Below are 25371 nucleotides of genomic sequence, written 5' to 3' on the forward strand. Positions count from 1 at the left end.
CCTCTATTCCCAATGAAGGGCTTTTGCCCAAAATGTCGATTTTCCTGCTCCTCGGATGCTGCCTGAACTGCTGTGCTTTTCCAGCACCACTCTAATCCAGAATTTGTATTTAGAGTCATAGAGATGTACAGCATGGAAACAGACCCTTTTGTCCAACCCGTCCATGCCGACCAGATATCCCAACCCAATCTAGTCCCACCTGCCAGCACTCGGCCCATATCCCTCCAAACCCTTCCTATTCGTATACCCATCCAAATGCCTCTTAAATGTTGCAATTCTACCAGCCTCCACCACTTCCTCTGAGCTTTGACAAAACGTATCTTTTTTCAACAATACTCAAAAATATTGATTATCACTCATTGTAATTTTCTCCCTCAACTTCTGCATTAAACAACGTCTCATCCTCAATTATTGCATCCTTTATCACAAGAGTTCATATCTCTCTTCTGAGCACACTTCCTTCTTATGTTCCTCAAGTTTTTCCCTCTATGTACATTTTCAACCCAGATCTATAACCATCCCATTGAGTTTGCAATGATCATGTGGTCACATTTTTCCCATAACTCTAATTACGAATAAGGTCATTGATCACCCACATCCCCATGCAGCCTTGGTACAGCCCTCAACCTCACTCATTCAGATCTCAGTACTTGAATAGATATGGTGCACAAGTAGGACAGTCATCCATTGCCAGATCGAGAGCATTTAAGACGTTGTTGAATAAACTGCTCACTATTCTAAGATTAGAGTCATAAAGATGTACAAGCACAGAAATAGACTCTTCAGTCCAACTCGCCCATGCCGACCAGATATCCTAAATTAATCAAGTCACATTTGCCAGAACTTGGCCCATATCCCACTAAACCTTTCCTTTTCATGTACCCATCCAATAGCTTTTTAAATGTAATTATACCAGCCTCCACGACTTCCTTTGGCAGCTCATTCCAGAGACGCACCACCCTTTCCATGAGAAAATGTCCCTTAATATCTTTTCCCTCTCACCCGAATCTTATGTCCTCTAGGACTGGACTCCATCGCAGTGGAAAGACCTTGTTTATTTATCCTATCCATGGCCCTCATCATTTTATAAGGCCACCCTTCAGGCTCCAATGCTCCAAGAAAAACAGCCCCAGCCTGTTCAGCCTCTCCCTATAGCTCAAACCCTCCAACCCTGGCAGCATCCTTGTAAATCTTTTCTGAACCATTCCAAGTTTCACAACATCCTTCCTATAGGAGGGAGACTAGAATTGAATGCAGTATTCCAAAAGGCCGAACCAATGTCCTGTACAGCAGCAACATGACCTCCAACTCCTTACTCAATACTCTGACCAATAAAGGAAAGCAGACCAAATGTCTTTTTCACGATCCTATCTACCTGCTACTCCACTTTCAAGAAACTAGGTGTACTTTTTTCAGCAACACTCCCCAGCACCTTACCATTAAGTATATAAGTCCTGTGCTGATTTGCCTTTCCAAAATACAACACCTCACAGTTATCTAAATTAAACTCCATCTGCTTTCTTCCTTTGAGCTAGTTCTGTATCCAAATGGCTAGTTCTCCCTCTATTCCATGTGATCTAACCTTGCTAACCAGTCTACCATGAGGAACCTTGTTGAATGCCTTACTGAAGTTCATATTAGATCACATCCACTGCTCTGCCTCATCGATCCTCTGAGGTTTCTTTCCATCTATAACAAGCCATCTTTTTAAAACTATCTCCCTTATCCCATCCACCTACATCTTTAACAACAAGTGACTTTGACTAATATTGTGATGATCCATTCAGCTGCCAATACCATTTCATTCCCTTCTATGAGAGTACCAGGTTTCCTTAATGTACAGAGCTGAAAATGTGTTGCTGGAAAAGCGCAGCAGGTCAGGCAGCATCCAAGGAGCAGGATTCCTGAAGAAGGGCTCATGCCCGAAACATTGATTCTCCTGCACCTTGGATGCTGCCTGACCTGCTGCGCTTTTCCAGCAACACATTTTCAGCTCTGATCTCCAGCATCTGCAGTCCTCACTTTTTCCTTAATGTATACCCAGGTCTAGTCCTGAACTTGCACAATATCATCCCATTGTGCCCTCTATGAGGGCATCATGTCTTTGAGACCTTCAATCTTTTTCCCACTAAGCTCCTGACCACCAAAAATATTGTCTGGGCCCCTTGAAATCGAATATTGTTCAGTTTTCTCTCTGCAGATTTGTCCATGTCTCCTCTAAACCTGCCGTCTGCACCTGGTTCTATTCTTTCTATGTCATCAGGATTAAATACTTACTAGCAAAGCCTGCTTCCAACCCATTACTTCTGATGTCTCCCAAGAATCTATGCCTTGCCCTCTTTTGTTTCCCATCTGGAGGCAGCAGTGGTTAGCACTGCTCACTCAGAACTCCAGGGACCCGGGTTCGAATCCAACCTCGGGTGACTGTCTGTATGGAGTTTGCACATTCTCCCCATGTCTGCGTGGGTTTCCTTTGGGTGCTCCAGTTTCCTCCCACAATCCAAATATGATGTGCGGGTTAGGTGGATTGGCCGTGCTAATTTGCCCATCGTGTTCATGGATGTGTAGGTTAGGTACATTAGTCAGGGGTAAATATAGGGTCGGAGATTGAGTCTGGGTGGGTTACTCTTCGGAGGGTCGGTGTGGACTTGTTGGGGTGAAGGGCCTGTTTCCACACTAGGGATTCTATGATCTGCCCCCTGGTAACATTAACTGAAGGTATAGTTTGGGCTTTTACATGTATGCTCACTGCTTCTCTTCGCTACTATTGCTAAATTAACAGACTGCAAAGCTGACATCTAGTGCTGGATGAGCAGAAAATTGTCCCAGTTAACTGTTGAGAATTCTGAAACCATTGTTTTCAATCTCCACTTGTAACTTTCTTTCCCTAGCTACTGGCTCCAACCCTTTACATGGCAGCTGGCTGATATTAAGCCAATCTGTTTACTGCCTTGGTATTATATTTGATCTTGAGATGAGCTTGCAACTTCATAATTGTATCATCTAAGATCATCTACTTCACCCTTTCAACTTCCTCCTTGCCTCCGCTAATCTGCTGTTGAAACCCTGCTTCCTTGAGGCTTGGCACAGGCCTGGTTGGTCTCCCTGATTCTACCTTCCATAAACCTGAGGTCATTCAAAACACTGCTGTCTGTGTCTACGAGTCACAGAGTCATAGGGATGTACAGCACAGAAACAGACCCTTCAGTCCAATTTGTCCATGCTGACCAGATATCCCAACCCAATCTAGTCCAACCTGCCAGCACCTAGCCTCCAAACCCTTCCTATTCATGTACCCATCCAGATGCCTTTTAAATGTTGCAATTGTACTAGCCTCCACCATTTCCTCTGGCAGGTCATTCCATACACGTACCACCCTCTGCATGAAAATGTTGCCACTTAGGTCTCTTTTATATCTTTCCCCTCTCACCCTAAACCTATGCCCTCTCCTTCTGGACTCCCTGACCCCAGGGAAAAGACTTTGTCTATTTATCCTATTAATGCCCCTCATGATTGTATAAACCTCTATGCAGTCACCCCTCAGCCTCCGACGCTCCAGGAAAACAGCCACAGCCTGTTCAGTCTCTCCCTTTAGCTCAAAACCTCCAACCCTGGCAACATCCTTGTAAATCTTTTCTGAACCCTTTCACAACATCTTTCCAATAGGAAGGAGACCAGAATTGCACACAATATTCCAACAGTGGCCTAACCAATGTCCTGTACAGCCACACCATAACCTCCCAACTCCTGTACTCAATACTCTAACCAATAAAGAAAGCATACCAAACGCCTTCTTCACTATCCTATCTACCTTAATTCGATGCCATTCACAACTGGAAATCTCACCACCCATCCAAGTTCTCCTAATTTTCAAAGTAAAAGATTCTAGTTTGGCCCAAATATTAAGCAATTATGGAGCGAAAGCAGGTAAACTGGAAGACAGAATATGCGCAAATACAAAATAAACAAAATCTGATCCTCTGTCTCTAGACCTGTCCAGCACTAAAAATGATGCAGCTGAAAACAGAAATTTCTCTGTTTCATCATACTTCTGTTTCTTTTATGTTCTACTTGTTCATTGTAGCATCTGAAGATATAGCAGACATTATATAAATTATGGAGTGCCTTTAATGTTGCTGTTATTTATTTCCCTCAGTCCTAAGCAGTAACTCTCCATTTAAATATGTTTAATCTGAACACCCTAATTATCCATTTTGCTGTTTTCAGTTGGGAATTAACTGGCAGACACAATTAAGCCATAGATTATGTCATGAAAAAAAAAACACCAAGTTTTATCGTGGTTTAAGAACACATCAGTTAGTCACTTCCCCGGTTGGATAACCTTTGGCTTTCTACAAACACAGGAGGAAATGTACAATCATCACATGTAAGAATTGTAGGAGAAATTGGCACACATATTTGTGGTGGTTTTATATTTCTTGTCAAATGCACACGCAATTCTCATCAGATTCATGGAAAATTACTTTTCAGGAGAATTTTAATGTATGTTAGATTTGACTCAGTAACAGAACCTTCACCTCTAAGTCAATAGGTTGTAATTTCATTTCCCAAATTAGAGACTTGAGCATGTAATCTAAGCCCAATACTGCAATGCAGCACTGAAGAAAGATAGCTCTAATAAAAGGTGCCATATTATGGTTGAGATGCTAAAATAAGACCTCGTTTGCCCATTGAAGTGGACATAAAAGATGGCATTTGAAGAAAATAGTGGAATTCTGTCTGGTGTCTTATTTGTTGCCCTAAAATAAACAAAATCCGGTCATTATCATCATGATGTTGGTGACAAATTATTACATGCAATTTGGTTGTCACATTTCCTACAATACGGCAGTGGTTTTAAAGAAAATAACTGCCTCACTTCAAAGCTCCCAGCCTTTGTATTCCAGTGCCCTGACATAAACAAGTGAGAGGATGGGGTTGATTTGTTGGTGGAATCAGCAACACCCACACCTCTGCAATGAATGTGCTGTTTGGCTTGTTGATGGTTTGTTTTGAGGGGCTGGAGAGGGTAGATTGAAACCCTCACTGGGACGTGCAAGCAGTCTAGGGCACATTATTGGATAGCTTTTCAGGAATATAGCAGTAAATCAATAATCATTGTCTCTGAATTTTAAAAAAACTTCAAAACAAAATGGGAAAGCTCACTTGGTAACACAAAGTTGACATCAGAGCGTTTGAGCACTTGTTCAGATCATGGAGCTGCTAACCCTATGCTCTTTTGCCTGCTCCATTTGTCCAGGCAACGACAGGTCTGAGATTGGCTGCCATCTGCCTGGGATAATCACCCAAGCCCGAATTGCTTCTGATACAACTAGATCTGAGCCAGGACCTGGAAAAAGTCCAAGTGTCCTGTTCTGGACAATAGATTGAAAATTCAGCCCCATCTATTTTAACAAGCACCAACACTTTAAAGTGAAGTTGAGCAGTCTTTTAATCCATATGATGCAACACTTTTACTAATCAATTGTACTGTGGCTTCAAATTTTAGTGCTGAGAGATAATCAATTAATCCAGGTTTCTAATGTTTTATTTATTGAAGCATTGTGCCTGCACAGCAAAGTAAAATGTCTCAAGGCTAATTTCACCACTGCTAATTTAGAGTACGGTTGGTATTCCTACAGAACAGAGACCCATACGGAGAAGGAAGCTGCTGCAGACTGCTACAATAATGAAGCTATGATCAATGAAAATCCAGGAGCTCAGACACTCCAGATAAAAAGACAGGCATTTGAGCGAAAGATGACTCATGAGGGCACTAATGCCAGCCGTGTTCGCCGGCATAGCTTAGGACAAGCATCAAGAGAAGAATGGAAAGCAATGCGATTTAACAGGTGAAAGTCCCATTAGAAATAGCATTTCTGAAAAAAACGTTCTATTATCCAACATTAACAGTAATAGAAACAGAACTTTGGAAGTAAGGAAGAGCTGTAATGCATTAACAATGTTAACTCCGGGCTGAATTTTACCAATACTTGACTGAGTGACAATTTCAGGGGGTTTCATGGAATGTTTCTTTCCATGAGCCCTTGTAAGTTTTTCCATGCAATTTTTAGCTGCTCATCTCATTAGGTATGCACCACACTTCCATAACACTATTGTCATACTATCTACATTGCTGGTACCTTCCACAATTTCCACCGCCATGGCATATTTAAGGACCTTGCTCTGCAAGGTCAAGTCCTGCAGGCTGGAACCATCCTTCATCCATAACAAGAGGAAATTTTTTTTAAAAACCTTCTAAGGGCAGATATGTGGCATGTGTGACACTTTGTTGCAAATACAAGCTCACATTCCTAAAAATGTTGCTATTTTACATCATCACCCATGTGATGAACAGCTTCATAACTACACTACTTGCCTTCCCATTTATTTTTATCCGATCTGAAAACTTAGTGATAGTCCATTCGCATTCATCATCCAAATCATTCGTTTATATTGTATATAATTGATTGTGCCTGTGGCACTTTGATGGTCACAGGTTGCTATCCTGAAAATGCTGACTTAATTCCAGCAATGTCTTCTATTATTAGAGAATTCCCTGTCCATTTTAATACACTATCCCCAACATTATGTGATCTGATCTTATTAAGTCGCCACATTGAATGCATTTTGGAAATGTAAATAGTACATCTGCTGGTTCTCCTTTATCTATTCTGGTTGCAACTTGCTTAAAGAATGCTAATTTAACTTATCAGGCATGATTTCCACTTCATGAAGCCTTGCTAACTCTGCTTGATTTTATCAAGTGTTCCTAAATGCTCTGCTTTATATCCTCTATAACAGACTAACATTTTCCCACTGACTGATGTTAACCTATAACTATGGGATAACAAACCTACAGTTGCTTGTTTTGTCTCCCTCACCTTTTTGAATAAGTGTGTTACTTCAGTTTGTTAATCCTCTGGGACTTTTCCAGATCCTAAGGATTATTGGAAAATTTCTGCCAGGGCTTTCATCATCTCTATAGCTATTTCTTTCAAAATCCTAGGATGTAGCCCATCAAGTCCTAGAGACCTGTCAGCCTTTATTCTGAATATTTTTTGTTGAAAAATGCTATGGATCTGTACACAACTGTCTGGCAACCAGCAGTTAATGGATTTGCTTACGATGAGTGGAAGTTGTATAAATTTAATTAATGAAAATAATCCATCACCAGTATCCAGTTAAAAATTGAGATTTTGTTTTCTAGAAGGTAGTCATAACATAGTCATAACATCAACTTGGTAACATTGAAGAATGAGTGGGAGTCAGTACAATAGTAAGAAAAGAATGAGGACACCCTGCCATATTCCTCTCATTTTCACATTGCACATTCTAAATTTCAAATTTTCTGGAACCAAACAACAAAATATTTTCACAGAGTCATGAAGTCTAGATGTTAGACCAAGTCGGTCCTTCCCAGCATTAAGTTAGGATAGGAATGCACCAAAAGAGTTATACGCACACTCATATATATACATACATAGGCTACTTGTTGTGTTGTAATTACTGTTAGTTTATTGAGAAATCTGAAATTTTGTATTTTATGTTTTGGAGTCTTTCTAGTAAAATGTTCATGTTAAAGTCAGTGCTTTCTTTAATCTCTTCAAAGTGCAGGTCGAAAAGTCTTGCTCTTCATGTAATGTATACAAAGTCAATAAGCTCTGAAAATGAGGAAGGTGAGAATGGAAACATTAAGACTGACATCACATTTTCAGACAGATCACTCAGTGAAGGAAGCGTTAAACAACTTTTGGGTCCAGAACTTGATGAACATAAACATCGGTTACTCTCTCTTTCTGATTTTGATATTACTGCAAAGGAAACGAGAAATTCCTGTGGTATCTTCAATGGTACCTATCAGAAAACTAATACGGAAAGTCTAAAACGTAGCATGGAAGAACAGGATCAGCTCTATATGCGTTTGAAAGCTTGTATTGATGAAGTGAAGGCATTTTATTTTGAAATAGTGAAGAGGATCCCTGTCCCAGATCAATGTATTATTGAAGGTAAGCCAATCAAATAATAGTCTTCCTTTTAATCACATTTATGTCAGTGTAACTCAAATGGTAGCACTCCTGCGTTTAGATTAGATGTGGTAGTTCAAGCATCAATCCAAGATTAAACTGACATGTCAACTTTGAAATGTGGCTGGGTTTTCAGGACTGCTGTCATTTGGATTAAGAGCTTTGAGACACGATGAGGTGTGAAATAAATAAATATCTCTAATTTATCTTCTTTTAAATGTAACACATACTTCATGGTTGCACTTCTATTTTGAAATATTTGCAGATGTCAATTACATAACTTTTTAAAAAATAATTGCTAGCTCTAGATTCTGATTCTTCGGTTTATATCTCATTTCTATCTCTCCAATGGACTATAAGGATGCCACAGTACTATTTGAAGAACCTAAGGCTTCTTCCTGGCTAATGTTTATTCCAGTAAGCAAAATATCAAAATAAAAGGAGTTCATCACATTATTATCTATGGGTCTTGATTGTTTGTCAATAACCAATGACTTTATATTAATATGTGAATTAGGAACAGGGACAGACCATTTGGCCACTCATGCCTGCTCCACCATCCAATAGGATCATGGCTGACCTCAACTGCATATTCCCACGTACCTCTGATTACTACTGACCACTCATCAGTCAAGAGTCTAGCAATGTTTACCTGACAGGGATTCAATAACTTTGCCTCAAACACACTGTCAAAGACACCTACAAAGAACCATGACCCTCTGTGAGGAAAAGAAGCTTTCCCTTAGCTCCATCTTAAGTGAAAGACATGTAATTTTTAAACGGTGTCCTTTAGTTCCAGTCTCTCCTGCAAGGTGAAACATCCTTTTCGTAGCCATCTTGTCAAGTTCATGCAGAACCTTGCATGTCTCAATAAGATTGCCTTTTATGCTTCTCAAGTCTAATGAAAAGAGGTACAGTTTTTCAATCCCTTCCTCAAAATTTAATCCCCTGTTCCAAGTATCACTTGACCGAACTGCCTCTGATAGAAGATACCTGAGCATTCAGTCTCTCATGGCCAGACTGTGTAACAGTTTCTTCCCCCAAGCCATCAGGCTCCTTAACACAGTATGAATGGACTCTTTCCCATCTAAAATTTTTTGCACGACTTTGAATGTAAATTATTTATCATTCTTCTACTACACTGTAACTTGTGTATTTTGCACTTCTTATGCATTTTATGCTGTGTACGAGTGAGTAGTTTCTGCTGTAGCACCCTCGGTCCTGGAGAAATGCTGTCTTGTTTTTACTGTAATAATTGTATATGGTAAAAATGACAAATAAAAGCTTTTCTCTCTCTCCCTCTGTCTGTCTCTCTCTCTCTCTCTCTCTCTCCCTCTGTCTCTGTCAAGCATTCACATCCTTTCTTTGTACTCCAGATGTGGTTTCACCAATACGCTCTAAACTGCAGCAAAACCATCCTTCCTTTTATGTTTTATTTCTCTTGCAATAAGCAACAACACTCTATTTGTTGTCTTAATCACATGCTACAACTGAATACTAACATTATGGATTTATGTACGAAGATACCTAGATTGCTTTAAACTCAGAGATCTGTGGATTATTAATTTAAATAACTTACTACTTCCTAGTTTTTCCTGACAAAGTATACAAGTTGAAATGTTATACCATCTGCCAAATTTCTGCCAACATATTTTACCTATTTATATCTCTTTTCAGACCCTTTATGTCCTCTTCATAATTTACTTTCCCATTATTTTGTGTCATCAGCACATTTTGCAATCATACATTTGGTTCCTTCATCAAGTCAGTAATGTAAGTGAGTAGTTCCATCTTTAAACAATATGGTATTCCATCATCACATCTTGTCAGTTTGAAACTGGGCCATTTTTCCTTAAACTCTGCTTCCTGCAAGCTAAATAATCCTCAAATAATCCAACTCTTAGGTTACCCCCTCCACAATGGGCTCTTGTTTATTGCAATAACCTTTGATGTGTCATTTTGTCAAATTCTTCTGGAGATCCAAGTGCAGCCTTCCAACAGGTTCACCTTTAATCACACTGCCTGTTATTTCCTCAGATTAGTTAGTCAAACATGGTTTCCCTTTCAAAAAACTATTTTGACTGTCTGATTATGTAGAGATTTTCTAAATGCCCTATTAATATCTACCTTAATAAGAGATTCCAGATTCTTCCTAATGACAGATGTAGAGCTAGCTAGTTGGAAGTTTCCTGTTTTCTGTCTCTATCCAAACTCTCCACTTCATAAGTAAATGAGAGACAGTACTTTGGGACTGCATCAGGCTGTGAAATATACTACATAAATTTAAATCCAATCTTAGAAGTAGATGAGCTTAGACAATTGACTAAATTGTTTCAAACAAGAAAAGAACTGTTGATACTTGTTTCTATCAATGGTTTCTTCCTCCCAATTATAATCACACATAACATTGGACATGATACCAACATGATAATCTATTGCTTCATGCAAAAGTCAATTTAACTCCAGCCTGTTACATGCTTCATTTTAAAAGTTTTCTGAAATGCTTTTTTTGATGATAGAATGCAGGTTTTTACCCATTATTCCACAGAGGTAGTTCCTGATTTTGCCAGGCACACACTGAACATTTCAGTACAAAAGGAAAAACAGTTTACTTGTTTAGTCTTCTATGTTGCCTAGTCAGTCAAATATCGACTATAGCTTTTCAGTCCATGAGATATCAGACAGGGGCATAGTGAGAGGGAAATGGTGTTAAAAATGACAAAACAAGCAATTTGCACAATTTGTTAAATTGTCTGCATTTTCAGCAGCCTTTCTCTCTCCAATGTAAGGTTCTACTTTTCCAATGCTATGAAAGAATTTTTGTCATTCTCTGATCAGAAACTTGTGATCATAGATCTTTTCATTTAGTTATGAATGATGTAGGTCTGGACTCAATTTATATTTACTTGACTGCAAATGACAAATGAACTGGATATGCTACATGTACTGTGTACCATATCAAAATAAGTACCATATAACGTTTGACATTTGCTGTAATTGTATTTTGCTGTTGGAATAAATTCTTGCCAAAAAGCACTACTTTTTGCCACGAAAGGATACAATTTGAGCCATTTTTGAAATATATGTCAGAAAAGGGATAAGACATTTCCCCAATCAAACTTCAGTAAGAAAAAGATTGATCAGCGCCTTACTTCCACTTATCTGTTTTGACCATATTCCTCAAGAACATCCGTTAACAAAAATAAATCAACCGCAGATTTAAAATTAATAATTGTTCTCGTGTCAACTGCTGTTTTCTGAAGAGAATTCCAAATTTCAACAATGAAATGTGAGTGTCACTGGTTGAGGCTAGAATTTGTTAACCATTGCTGATTGCCACTTATAAAATAATGAACCACTGACTAAAATTGCTGCTGTCCAGTTGGAATTAATTTATCCACGGTTCTGTTGAGCAGAGAGTTCCAGGAATTTGAGTGGTAGTGGTAGTGAAGGAATGGCAATATTATGTTCAAGATCTGGATAGTGTGATAAGTTCCCATGTTGTCTTTTCCTTCCAATAAGGAGATTGGGGCTTGGAGGGTGTCTTCAAAGAAACCCAGTGAGTTTGATTAAATTTTGTATTTGTCCATGACATTTTAACCATGTACATCGACTCAAAAGTCTCTTTGGACCTTCATTATTTCTAGCTTTTCACTATTTTAAAAAAGTACACTGATCTATTTTCTTACTTCATAGAAATGTCTTTGCTTCTTTTATCCACATATCCAATTTTTGATGTGTTTGTAATTTATACTTTGGTCCATACTGCAGATTGTACCATGTCATCAACAAACCTGAATAGGAATCTATCTTTCCTGGTCTCTCAGTCATTAATGAATACAGTTCCAACTGTATTTGTGGGATACCACAAATCACACTCTGCCATTTAGTGTACCTGTCAATTATCTCTATTTTCTGACCCCTTTCACTCTGCCAATCTCCTAACCAGGTTAATAATTAGCCTTCAATGATCTAAACTTCATTGATGCTAACAGCTTCTTTATGTTCCTCTGGGAAGATTGGCACAGTGCTAGTGTCATTGGACTAGTAATCCAGAATTGGGTTCAAAGCCCAAGTAAACCCAGAAGGACCACCCAACTCTGCACTAGAAATAATGGTAATGCTTGCAACCCTCTTGATCCTGCAAAGTCTTCCTTGCTAACATCTAAGGATATTTCCAAAATTGGGAGAGCTATCTGAAAGACCAAAGAAAGCATAGCTTGACAATCTCAGAATCATACCTTACAGAAAGTATCCTGAGTATGTGCTGTCCAATCAGAAGGATACCTGGACTTAAGGGATTAAGTCATGAGGAGAGAGTATACGATTAGGCCTGTTTTCTCTTGAATTTAGAAAGTTAAAGACTGCTGATCAAAGCCTTCAAGATACTAATAGGAAAAGACAGGGTAGATAATGATAAACTATTTCCACTTGTTGGGATTTTAGAACTCGGAACATAGTCTGAGAATTAAGGCCAGACCATTCTGGAGAGATCTTGGAACTACTTCTGCAGACAAAAGGTGGTAGAGGTTTGGTACTCTCTTCCAGAAATGGCAGTTGATGCTAGATCAGTTGTTAATTTTAAATCTGAGATTTTTTTTGATCGAAGGAATAAAGGAATATAAGCCAAAGGCAAGTATGTGGATTTCGGCCACAGATCAGCCATGATCTCATTGAATGGTGGAACAGGCCCCAGGGGCTGAATGGCCTAACAACAGACCTACCAGAGGTGGTAACACATTGGCATACTATCAGGAGAGAATGGGTCTGGAAGTCCTCCTCATTGATTCTAGACTGCATAGAGACTCAAGGAAATGGGTCAAATATCAGCAATCAAATATCTTGCTGGTTGCTGGTAACCAACGATTGCCCTACCTCAGCTAATGTACCAGTGCTCCCCATGTTGAACATCACATGGAGAAGCACCGAGGATAGTAAGGACATGAATGTACTCTGGGTGGAGGACTTCAACATCTGTTACTGAGTGGATTTATAGCACCTACCCTGAAGAACATAGCTGCCAGACTGGGCTAGCTGCAGGTGTGAGGGAGCCAATGAGATGAAAGAGTCAACTGAACCATGTGCTGTCTGATCTACCCATCAGGTATAACTAAAAATGAGGTACCAAACAGGTGAAGTTGAAGCACATCTACTTACATGCAAAATAGTGGAAGTAGCATGTGATAGAGATAAGTGATTGTGGGGGGGTGGGGGCGCTGGGCTTGTGGGAAGGTAGCTGAGAGTGCATTAGGTGGATAGAGGTGGGGAGATAAAGGTGATAGGTTGGAGGGGAGGGTGGAGCGGATAGGAAAGAAGATGGACAGGAGGGACAGGTCATGAGGACGGTGCTGAGCTGGAAGGTTGGAACTGGGGTAAGGTGGGAAGAGGGGAAATGAGGAAACTGGTGAAGTCCACATTGATGCCATGGGATTGGAGTGGAGCGGGAGTTGAAGCGCTCTGCGAGTAGGAGTCCTGTCTCCCTAATGTAGAGGAGACCGCATCACAGAGCACTTCAGAGAACATCTCCAGGGCACCCGCACCAACCAACCCGACCACCCCATGGCCGAACAACTCCCTCACCCACTCCACCAAGGACGTGCAGATCCTGGGCCTCCTTCACCGCCACTCCCCTACCACCTGACGCCTGGAGGAAGAATGTCTCATCTTCCGCCCCAGGACCCTTCAACCCCATGGCATCAATGAGGCCTTCACCAGTTTCCTCGTTTCCCCTCCCCCCACCTTATCCCAGTTCCAACCTTCCAGCTCAGCACCACCCTCGTGACGTCCCACCTGTCCATCTGCCTTCCCACCAATCCGCTCCACCCTCCCCTCTGACCTATCACCTTTACCTCCGCCTACATCCACTTATTGCACACTCAGCTGCCTTCTCCCCAGCTCCTCCCGTTTATTTCACCAACCCCCCGGCTCCCAGTCTCATTCCTGATGAAGGGCTTTTGCCTGAATCGTCGATTTTCATGCTTCTCGGATACTGCCTGACCTGCTGTGCTTTTCCAGCACCACACTCTCGACTCTAATCTCCAGCATCTGCAGTCCTCACTTTCGCCAGAGCTACGTGATCCCACAACAAACTTTTCAGAAATAAGCAGTGCATTTCTGTCATATCCATGAATGGTAGTGAATGATTAAACATCTACCTTGAGGAGCAGGTTCCACAAGTATCTCCATTCTTAATGATGGGAGAGACCAACATATCAGAAAAAAAGCAACAATCTCAATCACTTAGAAGGATAAGGCAGCTGATGCATGCCTGCAAAAGAGAAGACTGAAGCACCTGCAAAATTCTTCAGCCAACAGCACTGAGTAGATTAACCATTCTGGCATATGTAGTGATTATAACGAGGTCAGCATGATGGACTACATAGAGTATGAGTTACCTGATTGGGGCTGTTAATATGGTCCAATCAGAGAGTCCTGACTGGATAAAAATAGTGTAGACAAGCAGGAGGCTGGAAGAACACAGCAAGCCAGGCAGCATCAGGAGGTGGAGACATCCTGAAGGAGGATTACACCCGATTACACTTCTCCACCTCCTGATGCTGCCTGGCTTGCTGTGTTCCTCTAGTCTCCTGCTTGTCTCCCTTGGATCCCAGCATCTGCAATTTTTTTTGTCTTTAGATAAAAATAGTGTGTCAGACATCCTGACAGTCTTGAGAACTCGCTCTGAGGGAGCTGGATGAGTATCAAGGACTCTCCGCATGTAAATAAGGGGTGACTTAGTGACAGGATACCACTCTCAGTGGAGTTATTTAAGCATGATCATGAGATCCCCAGCAACATAGATGTTAGAGTTCAGCCAATTCAGTTTACTCCACTTGATGTCAAGAAGTGGTTTAAGATACTGAATAAAGCAGCAACTATGGACCCTGACAATATCACTGCAGTAATATTGAAAACCTCTGTTCCAAAACTAGCCACAACTCTTGACAAAAGTCCGAGCAAGGGTACAATTCTAATATCAACCTAACAATGTAGAATATTCCCTAGGCATAACCTGTCCACAAAATATTCCCAATCATCAGCAAAATGGTGGAAGCTGTCATCAACAGTGCTGTCAAGTAGCAATTACTGAGTAATAAACTGCTCAGTCATTCCTAGTTTGGGTTCCTCCAGGGCCATTTAACTCCTAACCCCTTGACAACCCTAGTTCGAGCATAGAATAAAGAACTGAATTCAAAATGTTGCCAGCGACCTGTGTTTGATTCCACCCTTGGGTGTCTTGTGTGTGTAGATTAGATTATATTCTGTACATGTGGAAACGGGTCCTTCAGCCCAACAAGTCCACACTGATCCTCTGAAGAGCAACCCACCCAGACCCATTCCTTTACATTTACCCCTGACTAATGCACCTAACACTATGGGCAATTTAGCATGGCCAATCCACCCTAACCTGCACATCTTTGGACTGTGAAGGGAAACCGGAGCACCCAGAGGAAACCCACGCAGACACGGGGAGAATGTGCAAACTCCACACAGACAGTCACCCAAGGTTGGAATCGAACCTGGGACGTTGGTGCTGTGAGGCAACAGTAGCCACTGAGCCACCGTGCCGCCCATTCTTCCTGTGTCTGCGTGGGTTTCCTCTCACAGTCCAAAGATATGTAGGTTAGATGGATTGGCCATGCTAAATTACCCGTAGCATCCAGGAATGTGCAGGCTAGATGGGTTAGCCATGGGAAATGCAGGGATACAGGATAGGGTGGTGGGGAGAGGACGGTAGATCTGAGCGGGATGGTCTTTGGGCAATCGGTGTGGACCTAATGGGCCAAATAACCTGCTTCCACACTGTAGAGATCTTATGATTCCTGTGAGGTGAGGCAAGACTGACGAGTCTTTGGGATCAAGATAGTTGTTAATCAGAGGTGGCATTTAGGAGCTTGAGGAAAACTGGAGGCAGTGGAAATTGGGGGTACAGGGGAGGGATATCTTTCCACTGGTTGTTGGAGGCCAGTCACTTCAGTCTGAGAGTATCATTGGAGGTGGAGGTGTTCCTCAAAACAATATCCTGGGCTTAACTATCTTCAGAAGTGGAGATATGTGATTATTCGTGAGGAATGTTCCATTTGCAAGGAATTGGATACTGAAGTAGACTTTCAACCTTCTGTAGAAAGAATTGGAAAACATTTAAATCTTTTGCTGATAAATGGCAAGTAACATTTGTGCCACACAAGTACCAGGCAACAATCATCTCCAACAAAAGACAATCTATCGATCTTCCCTTGGTATACGATATCACCGTGGTTAAATCCCCACTATCACTGTCCTGGTGGTCCAGAAATTGAATTAGGACAAGTAGTATACAACAAGAGAAAGTAACTCACCTCGTGACTTCCCAAAGTCTGTCCACAACTCACAAGGAGTGTGATGGAATACTCCCCACTAACCCGAATGAGTACATGGAACATAGATCATAGAACATTACAGCACAGTACAGGCCCTTCAGCCCTCAATGTTGTACCAACCTGTGAAACCTATCTATCCTACACTGTATCATTTTCATCCATATGTTTATTCAAGGACAATTTAAATGCCCTTAAAGTGGTGAGTCTACTATAGTTGCAGGCAGTGCATTCCACACCCTTACTACTCTCTGAGTAAAGAAACTATCTCTGACATCTGTCCTATATCTATCACCTCTCAATTTAAAGTTTAGCCCTCACCATCTGAGGAAAACAACTCTCACTCTCTACCTATCTAACCCTCTGATTATCTTATATCTCTCAATTAAGTCACCTCTCACCCTTCTTCTCTCTAATGAAAACAGCCTCAAGTCCGTCAGCCATTCCTCACAAGACCTTTCCTCCATACCAGGCAACATCCTAGTAAATCTCCTCTGAACCCTTTCCAAAGTTTCCACCTACTTCCTATAATGCAATGACTGGAACTGTACACAATAATCCAAGTGCAGCCACACCAGAGTTTTGTACAGCTGCAGCTAAACCTCGTGGCTCCAAAACTCATTCCCTCTACCAATAAAAGCTAACACACCATATGCCTTCTTAACAACCCTATCGACTTTCTTGGCAACTTTCAAGGATTAATGTAAATTGACACTGATATTTCTCTGCCCATCTACACTACCAAGAATCTGACCATTTGCCCAGTACTCTTTATCCTTGTTGCTCCTTCCAGAGTGAGTCACCTCACACTTTTCTGCATTAAACTCCATTTGCCACCTCTCAGCGCAGCTCTGCAGTTTATCTATGTCCACTGTAACCTGCAACATCCTTCAGTACTATCCACAACTCCACCGATCTTAGTGTCATCCACAAATTTACTTACCCATCTTTCTACGCCCTCATCTAAATCTTTTATAAAAATGACAAACAGCAGTGGCCCTGAAACAGATCCTTGGGGTAAACCACTAGTAACTGAACTCCAGGATGAACATTTCCCATCTTTTTTTTTCCCTTTTGTGAAACATAAGCACAGTAATGAAGTAAAAGAAGTATTCAATTTTTAAAAATATTTAGTGAAAAAGTTTATTTTGAATGAAATAAATCTGGAATTGCTTTCTATAAATTTAAACATTCTGATCACCAACAGAAATGGTATGGAGTTGAGTTGCATTGTGTTATTTCCAGTAAAGTGTTTTATGCAACCTGTTTAATCCATTTTTTAAAAATGACTCTTCTGAAAAGTGTCCCTCAAGTCCATTTTGCACATATTCTAATAATAGAAATGTGAAATCAACACAATTCATTTTTGTTTTCATGGAAATTTCTCTTGACTTTTGGGAAGCACGAAGTCTACATGTAAATATGGATCTACTCAAGGGAGAATTACTAATATTGGCTCCAAACTCAGATTAGCCAGGCATCATTCCTGAGCATCCAAACAATACATGCATTCATTAAGTTTGAACCCTTATTTGAGCAGTTTTTTCTTTCACTGCATTCACCATTTTTTAAAAGTTATATCTTAAGAAGTGTGGTCACATTTCAACAACTGCATTCCTGTGTTTTCCCAGACAAATAAACTTTACAAATTAATTTTAAATCACTTATTCAACCAGAAGTAAACTGGCAAAGATTACATATTTAGATTACAAGATAATTTGGAAGTATTGTTTTTTGAACCATTTGTGTAATACATCCATTTGAAATATGGTGGAAAAGAAAACAATGGGAATATAGCCGCAAGTTGGAAATGTGGGATAACATCTGTGAAGAGAAAAATAATTGTGCATTTTGAATGGAAATCATCCACCAGAATGCAGTTTCTTGCTATACTGAGAGACATATTGCTAGGAACAATATTTTAGAATATTGCTTTACCAGACTTCTAAAATAGCAGTGTGTTTAGTCAGTCTGTGTAATTTTATACACTCATCCATGATATTTGAGTGTTGCTGGCTGGGTCAGGACCTATTGTCCATCTCAAATTAACCTTGAGAAAGTGGTAGTGGGCTGCCTTCTGGAAGGACTTATACATTAAATCGTAGGGTGCTGGGGAGTGTTGCCAAACAAACAGACCTTGGGGTACAGGTTCATTGTTCCTTGAAGCGGAGTTACAAGTAAACAGGGTAGTGAAGAAGGCATTTGGTACACTTATCCTTACTTGTCAGTGCATTGAGTATCGGAGTTGGAATGTCATGTTGTAGCTGTACAGGCCATTGGTTAGGTCACTTTCGGAATACTGCAGTTAATTCTGCTCTCTCTGCCATAGGAAAGATGTTGTTAAACTTGAGAAGGTGCAGAAAAGATCTACAAGTGTGTTGTTGGGTTTGGAGGGTTTGAGCTATAGGGCGAGGTGAATTAAGCAGAGGCTGAGGGGTGACTTATAAGCATGACAGGTATGGATAGGGTGAAAAGCCAAAGTCTTTTTCCTAGGGCACGGGAGTCCAAAACTAGAGGGCATAGGTTTAAGGTGAGAGGAGAAAGATTTAAAAGGGACTTAAGGGACAATTTGGTCTGTGAATGAAATCTCCAGAGTCATTGAGTCATAGAGATGTACATCACAGATTCAGACCCTTCGGTTCAATTCATCCATGCCAACCAGATATCCCAACCCAGTCTAGTCCCACCTAACAGCACTTTGGGCCCATTTCCCTCTAAACCCTTCCTATTCATTTATACATCCAGATGCATTTTAAATGTTTCAATTGTCATAGCCTGCACCACTTCCAATGGCAGCTCATTCCACATGCACACCACCCTCTGCATAAAAAAGTTGCCCCTTAGGTCTCTTTTATATCTTTCCCCTCTCACCCGAAACCTATGCCCTCTATTTCTGTACTCACCCACCTCAGGGAAAAGACTTTGTCTGTTTAGATTAGATTCCCTACAGTGTGGAAACAGACCGTTCAGTCCAACCAGTCCACATCAACACTCCGAAGAGTAACCCACCCAGACCCATTTCCCTCTGACTAATGCACCTATGGGCAATTTAGCAAGGCCAGTTCATCTGACCTGCACATCTTTGGACTGTGGGAGGAAACCGGAGCACCCAGAGGAAACCCACGCAGACACGGGGAGAATGTGCAAACTCCACACAGACAGTCGCCCGAGGCTGGAATCGAACCTGGGACACTGGTGCTGTGAGGCAGCAGTGCTAATCACTGAGCCACCACGCCGTCCCTAGGTGGTTTATCCTATCCATGCCCCTCATGATTTTATAAATGTCTGGGGCAGCACGGTGGCTCAGTGTTCGCACTGCTGCCTCACGAGAACCAGGGTCACAGGTTTGATTCCAGCCTCGGGCGACTGTCTGTGTAGAGTTTGCACATTCTTTCCGTGTCTGCGTGGGTTTCCTCTGGGTGCTCTGATTTCCTCCCACAGTCCAAAGATGTGCAAATCAGGTGATTGGCCATGCTAAATTGCCCATAGTGATAGGTGCATGAGTTAGAGGGGGAAATGGGTCTGGGTGGGTTACTCTTCGGAGGGTCGGTGTGGACTGGTGGGGTTGAAGGGCCTGTTTCCATACTGTAGGGAATCAAATCTAAAAAAAAAGATCACCCCTCAGCCTCCAACGCTCCAGGGAAAACAGCCTCAGCCTATTCAACTATAGCTCATATCCTCGAACCCTGGCAATATCCTTGTAAATCTTTTCTGAACGCGTTCAAATTTCACAACACCCAGAATTGCATGCAATATTCCAAAAGTGGCCTAAACAATGTCCTGTACAGCCACAATATGACCTCCCAACTCCTGTACTCAATACTCTGACCAATAAAGGAAAGCACACCAAACACCACCTTCACTATCCTATCTACTTGTGACTCCACTTTCAAGGAGCTATGAACCTGTACTCCAAGGTCTCTTTGTTCAGCAACATCCCGAGGACCTTACCATTAAGTGTATAAGTCCTGCTAAGGTTTTCTTTCCCAAAATGCAGCACCTCACATTTATCTGAATTAAACTCCATCTGCCACTCCTCAGCTCATTGACCCATCTGATCAAGATCATGTTGTAATCTGAGGTAACCTTCTTCACTGTCCACTACACCTCCAATTTGGTGTCATCTGCAAACTTATTGATTCTTACGAAGTGATGGAGGCTGGTACAATTACAACATTTACCAAGTAATCTGGACGGGTATATGATAGAAAGAGTTTAGAAGGATATGGGCTAGATACTGGCAAATGAGACTAGATTAATTTAGGATATCTGGTCAACATGGACAAGTTGGATGGAAGGGTCAGTTTCCACGCTGTACAGCTCTATGACTCTATGACACTGCAGTCCCTGGTAGATAGATTCACCCATGATACTGGTAAGAAGAGAATTGAAGGATTTTGACCTCTTATCAGTGAAAGAATTGTGATAAAGTTTCAAGACAGGGTGCTGTATTTCTCAGAGGAAACCTTTCAGGTGGGTGATTCTGTTCTCGTGAATCTGCTGTTCTTAGCCTTCTGTATAGTTAAGCTTGTGGATTTGGAAAGTGCTGTCGTAGGTAAGAATAAAAAAGAACTTGGATTTTTCCAGAGCCTGTCATGACCTCGGGACGTCTGAAAATACTTTACAACCAACAGTACTTTTGAAATCACTGTTGTAATGGATGAAGTATAACAGTCAATGTATGTACAGCAAACTCCCACGGCAGCATGGTGGCACAGTGGTTAGCACTGCTGCCTCACAGCGCCAGAGACCCAGGTTCAATTCCCGCCTCAGATGACTGACTGTGTGGAGTATGCACATTCTCCCTGTGTCTGCGTGGGTTTCCTCCGGGTGCTCCGGTTTCCTCCCACAGTCCAAAAGTTGTGCAGGTTAGGTGAATTGGCTGTACTAAATTGCCCGTAGTGTTAGGTGAAGGGGTAAATGTAGAGGGGTGGGTTGCGCTTCGGCAGGTCGGTGTGGACTTGTTGGGCTGAAGGGCCTGTTTCCACACTAAGTAATCTTTTCTAATAAGAAAAAACAATAATGTGCTGATGACCTGTCCTTATTGATGTTGGTGAAGGTATGAATATTTGACAGGACACGGGTGAAGGTCCTCTATTCGTCTTCAACTTATTGTCTTGGGTGCTTTTCCACACATGGAACTCCACCGTACCCCACCCCGACCCCCCCCACCACCACCATCACCACCACCACCACCACAGCCTCTTGGTTCAATGTCTCACTGAAATAATGGCACAACCAACAATGCAGCACTGAATTATCAGGCTGAGTTATGTACTGATGTCTCTAGAGTGAAATTTAAACCCATCACGTTCTGACTCTGTTCCAAGAAGGCAATTCTAATCTATATGATCTTGGGCAGATGACTTGCAAAATAAGCGTATCAAAGTATCATGAGCAGCTATTTTGCAATTATTGGCACAAATTCTACAGTGGAACAAATAACTGATTCATTAGACCTTTTCTTCTGTTACAGAGGAACTAATAATGTTCCAGATCCCTATGAGCTAAGAGCTTTGCTAGAGACTGTGACATTATGGAACTAACGTTTTAGCAGTATGGAAACATTTAAAGGATCTCGTAGCACTAAATGATCAGACCTATGAGAATAGAAAATGTTGAAATCAAAAGTGGAGGATTGTGCAATGCAATTGGGCATGAAGGCTAAATCTATCTGTAAATACAAAATGTCATTTAAAATTAGTAATCTTGATAAAAAGGTTTCAGTGAATGAATTTGGATTTTGAACATGAACCAAAGTGAGTGAAGAGCAGACTGGTCAATTTCCTTAAATGCACCTTGGAAAATAAAATTAAAACTGAGACTAATAGGAAGACAAGCTTACAGATGATCGTACCAAATACTAACCCCAAAGTCTAAAGATGACAACTATTCAAGGTAATTTGAAGTGTTTTAAAATTTCAGTTCAGAAAGATAATGCTGAACAGTGGAAGAATTACCATTTGTCTTTTAGCATTTTCAGGGTATCCCTGGAAGTCTATAGGGTGATTTGCATTTGCAGATTTGTCTTTGTTGATACAATCAATTTTGTTCAAAAAGCACACAATCTGTAGGCAAAGTTAAAATCAAACAATTTAGGAAATGTCACATGGACTGACTGCCTACAGATTGTGTGCTTTTGAACAAAATAGAAGGCAAGTACAAATCTTCAAATGTAAATTCACCCTATAGACATGCGTGCATGTAAGAGAGCGAGAATATGTGTGCGCAAGTGTGAGGGTGTGTGTGTCTGAGAGAGGGTCTGCGTGAGTGTCAGAGTGTGATCATGTGTAAGACAATGTGTGTATGTGTGTGTATAGTGTAGTGGGGTCACCTGTAGTGTGACATGAACCCAAGGTCCTAGTTGAGGCCATCTTCATGAGTACCGAACTTGGCTATCAGCCTCTGCTTGGCGACTCTGCGTTGTTGCCTATCTTGAAGTCCGCCTTGGAGGACAGTCATCCAAAGGTGCGAGGCCGAATGTCCTTGATGGCTGTAGGCAGTCAGTCAATGTGACATTTTATAAATTTCTACTTTGGAAATAGAACAAGTCAGACTCCAGGTTGGAATACAAACAGACTGTAACCTCACACCTTTAATGCAAAGTTTGAGCTGAGATGTCACCTATTTTTATAAAACCATAAGTTATCTTGGGAATGTGACCTGAAAGAAGTTCTGGGATTTATATTTTAATGAAACAAAACCTGCAACCTGATCTAAGTGATTAAAGACTAAACAGCAATCTAGATTTGTACAATACATCCCAGTTGTATGACCCTTTGATCATTTACTATAAATTCTGTGTCCTATGGTCTTGCCCCACTAGCTACCTGGCAAAGAAGCAACGCTCTGAAAGCTTGTACTTCCAAATAAACCTGTTGTACTATAACCAGCTGTTGTGTGATTTTTATCTCTGGAATTGGAACAAGAAAGAAAGTAATCATTTAAAAAGCTACATACCTTCAGTGTAATTCAAGTTAATACTACGATTTCAGTTGCATTCTAAGTACCATAATGACCTGAAACTTTCTTGTTTTGTGGCACTCTAACAATTTTCTGCTCACCAACATGTTCAACTTGTTACCCAGATTCCATTCGGAGATGTGTAGCTAAATTGCTGTTCAGTTGCCCGCAAAAAGGTTTTTACTGCCTGTACAGCAAATCCAGTTTCACCCTCAACAGTGAACAGCCCCAACTCTGGATCTACATTATGTTCCTGTTCCAACAGGTGAGAGCCATTTTCAAGTGTAACAAAGTGTGCATAATTTATATATTAATTTTTGCAATTTAATTTCAAAATACAGACAGATGGGTGCAGATTGCTAATATGAAGGGCTTTCTTTTTTTAATAAAAAAATCAAGATCAGAGAGTTCTTCCAAACCATGACTAGATTCGTAATTTGTCAGAAAGCAGGTAACTGTGGTGTTAATGGAAAGATGTAAACTATTACATTTATAAGAGGTGCAGTAACATAGATTCGCTTTGTTAAAAAACCTGGGATTGAGCAAGTTCTTTGCTTTTTAAATTTATTTCAGAACACATTAAGTTCAGTTTAGAAGCAAGTTGAGTTTCTCTCCTGGAAGGTTTCAACGAACAATCACCTAGCAGAAAGGTTTAGTCTGTGAAACTTCCAAGATAGGGGAGTTGGTTGGAAATCTGCAGGTTATTAAAGTTGAAAAAGTTTCAGACTCTCAGATTTGTGAGAAGTCCATGAGAAAGGAGTCATCAAAATGTTTCCACAGTCCTCAGCTATGAAACTGTCAGGTTTAACTAAGTTAAAGTTGAAATAGGAATGTGATTTCTCTAGAATTGAGTGTCTAAAGGATAATGCTGGGAAACAGGTTGAAACATTGTTTTGCTGTGTGTTTTAAAAATCTTGCTTTTTTTTGTAATTAGATAATTTTGTTTGTTGTTTTTCTTGTGTGCAGTACATTTCTGTTCTGTTGTTATTGATAATCTGCAGTCTTGTGACCTATCACTGACTAATCACCATATTAACATTAACTGCTGGGTAAGTAAATTAATATATTCAGGTAGTGGCTAAACCCGAAACACTATACATGCAGTATCTCCCACCTGTCCTTCTCCTGTAGCCAAATAAAAAAGACTGTGTGGAGGATTGGTAAGGTTTTCTTTTTTATCTCTTTTGGCAACTTAGAGCAGAGGGAATGGAAGTTACAGCAGCTGCATGCTCCTCTTGCAGTATGTGGGAGGTAAGGGTCACCACTAGTGTCCCTGATGACTTCACCTTCAAGAAGTGCACCCAACTCCTGCTCCTCATAGACCGCCTCAGGGAATTTGAGCTGGAGCTGGATCACTCGTGAGGCTGAGGGGGGTGATAGAGAGGAATTATAGGGAGGTAGTCACAGGATAGGTTACAGGATAAAGGGAGCTGGGTAACTGTCAGGAGAGCGAAAGGTAATAGGCAGAGAGTGCAGGGACCCACTGTGGCTATTTCCTCAATAATAAGTACACTGCTTTGGATACTGTTGGGTGGTGGTGTTGGGGTGGTGTGTAGGGGGAAGGGGAGGGGGATATGTGACCTACCAGGGGAAAGCCACAGCGGTCAGGTCTCTGGCACTGAGCCTGGCCCTGTGGCTCAAAAAGGAAGGGGGGGAGAATAGAAAAGCGATAGTGACAGGGGATTCAATGGTTAGAGAATAGATAGGAGATTCTGTGGTCACAAATGAGACTTCTGGTGAGATGGTGTCTCTCGGGTGCCAGGGTAGGTATGTCTCATATCGAGTCGACAGGATTCTTAAGGGGAAGGGTGAGCAGCCAGAAGTTGTGGTACACATTGATACCAATGACATAGCTAGGAAAAGGGATGAGGACCTGAAAAGTGGATCTAGGATGTTAGAATCAGAGAGTCGTAGACATGTACAGCACAGAAACAGACCCTCCAATCCAACCCATCCATGCCGACCTGATATCCCAACCCAATCTAGTCCCACCTGCCAGCACCCAACCCATATCCCTTCAAACC

General features: G+C 41.2%; 1 protein-coding gene across 1 annotated transcript in view; it reads left to right on the top strand.

Annotated features, from left to right (window-relative positions):
- Positions 1 to 25371, top strand: part of veph1 (ventricular zone expressed PH domain-containing 1) — a 250025-nt gene that overhangs the window by 159134 nt on the left and 65520 nt on the right. The window contains exons 11-13 of the mRNA XM_043703007.1: positions 5643 to 5852; positions 7618 to 8009; positions 23473 to 23612. Of these exons, the coding sequence (XP_043558942.1) occupies positions 5643 to 5852; positions 7618 to 8009; positions 23473 to 23612 (742 nt within the window). The remainder of the gene's footprint in view (positions 1 to 5642; positions 5853 to 7617; positions 8010 to 23472; positions 23613 to 25371) is intronic.

The sequence above is a fragment of the Chiloscyllium plagiosum genome, chromosome 13, assembly GCF_004010195.1.
Source record: "Chiloscyllium plagiosum isolate BGI_BamShark_2017 chromosome 13, ASM401019v2, whole genome shotgun sequence".
Lineage (NCBI taxonomy): Eukaryota > Metazoa > Chordata > Chondrichthyes > Orectolobiformes > Hemiscylliidae > Chiloscyllium > Chiloscyllium plagiosum.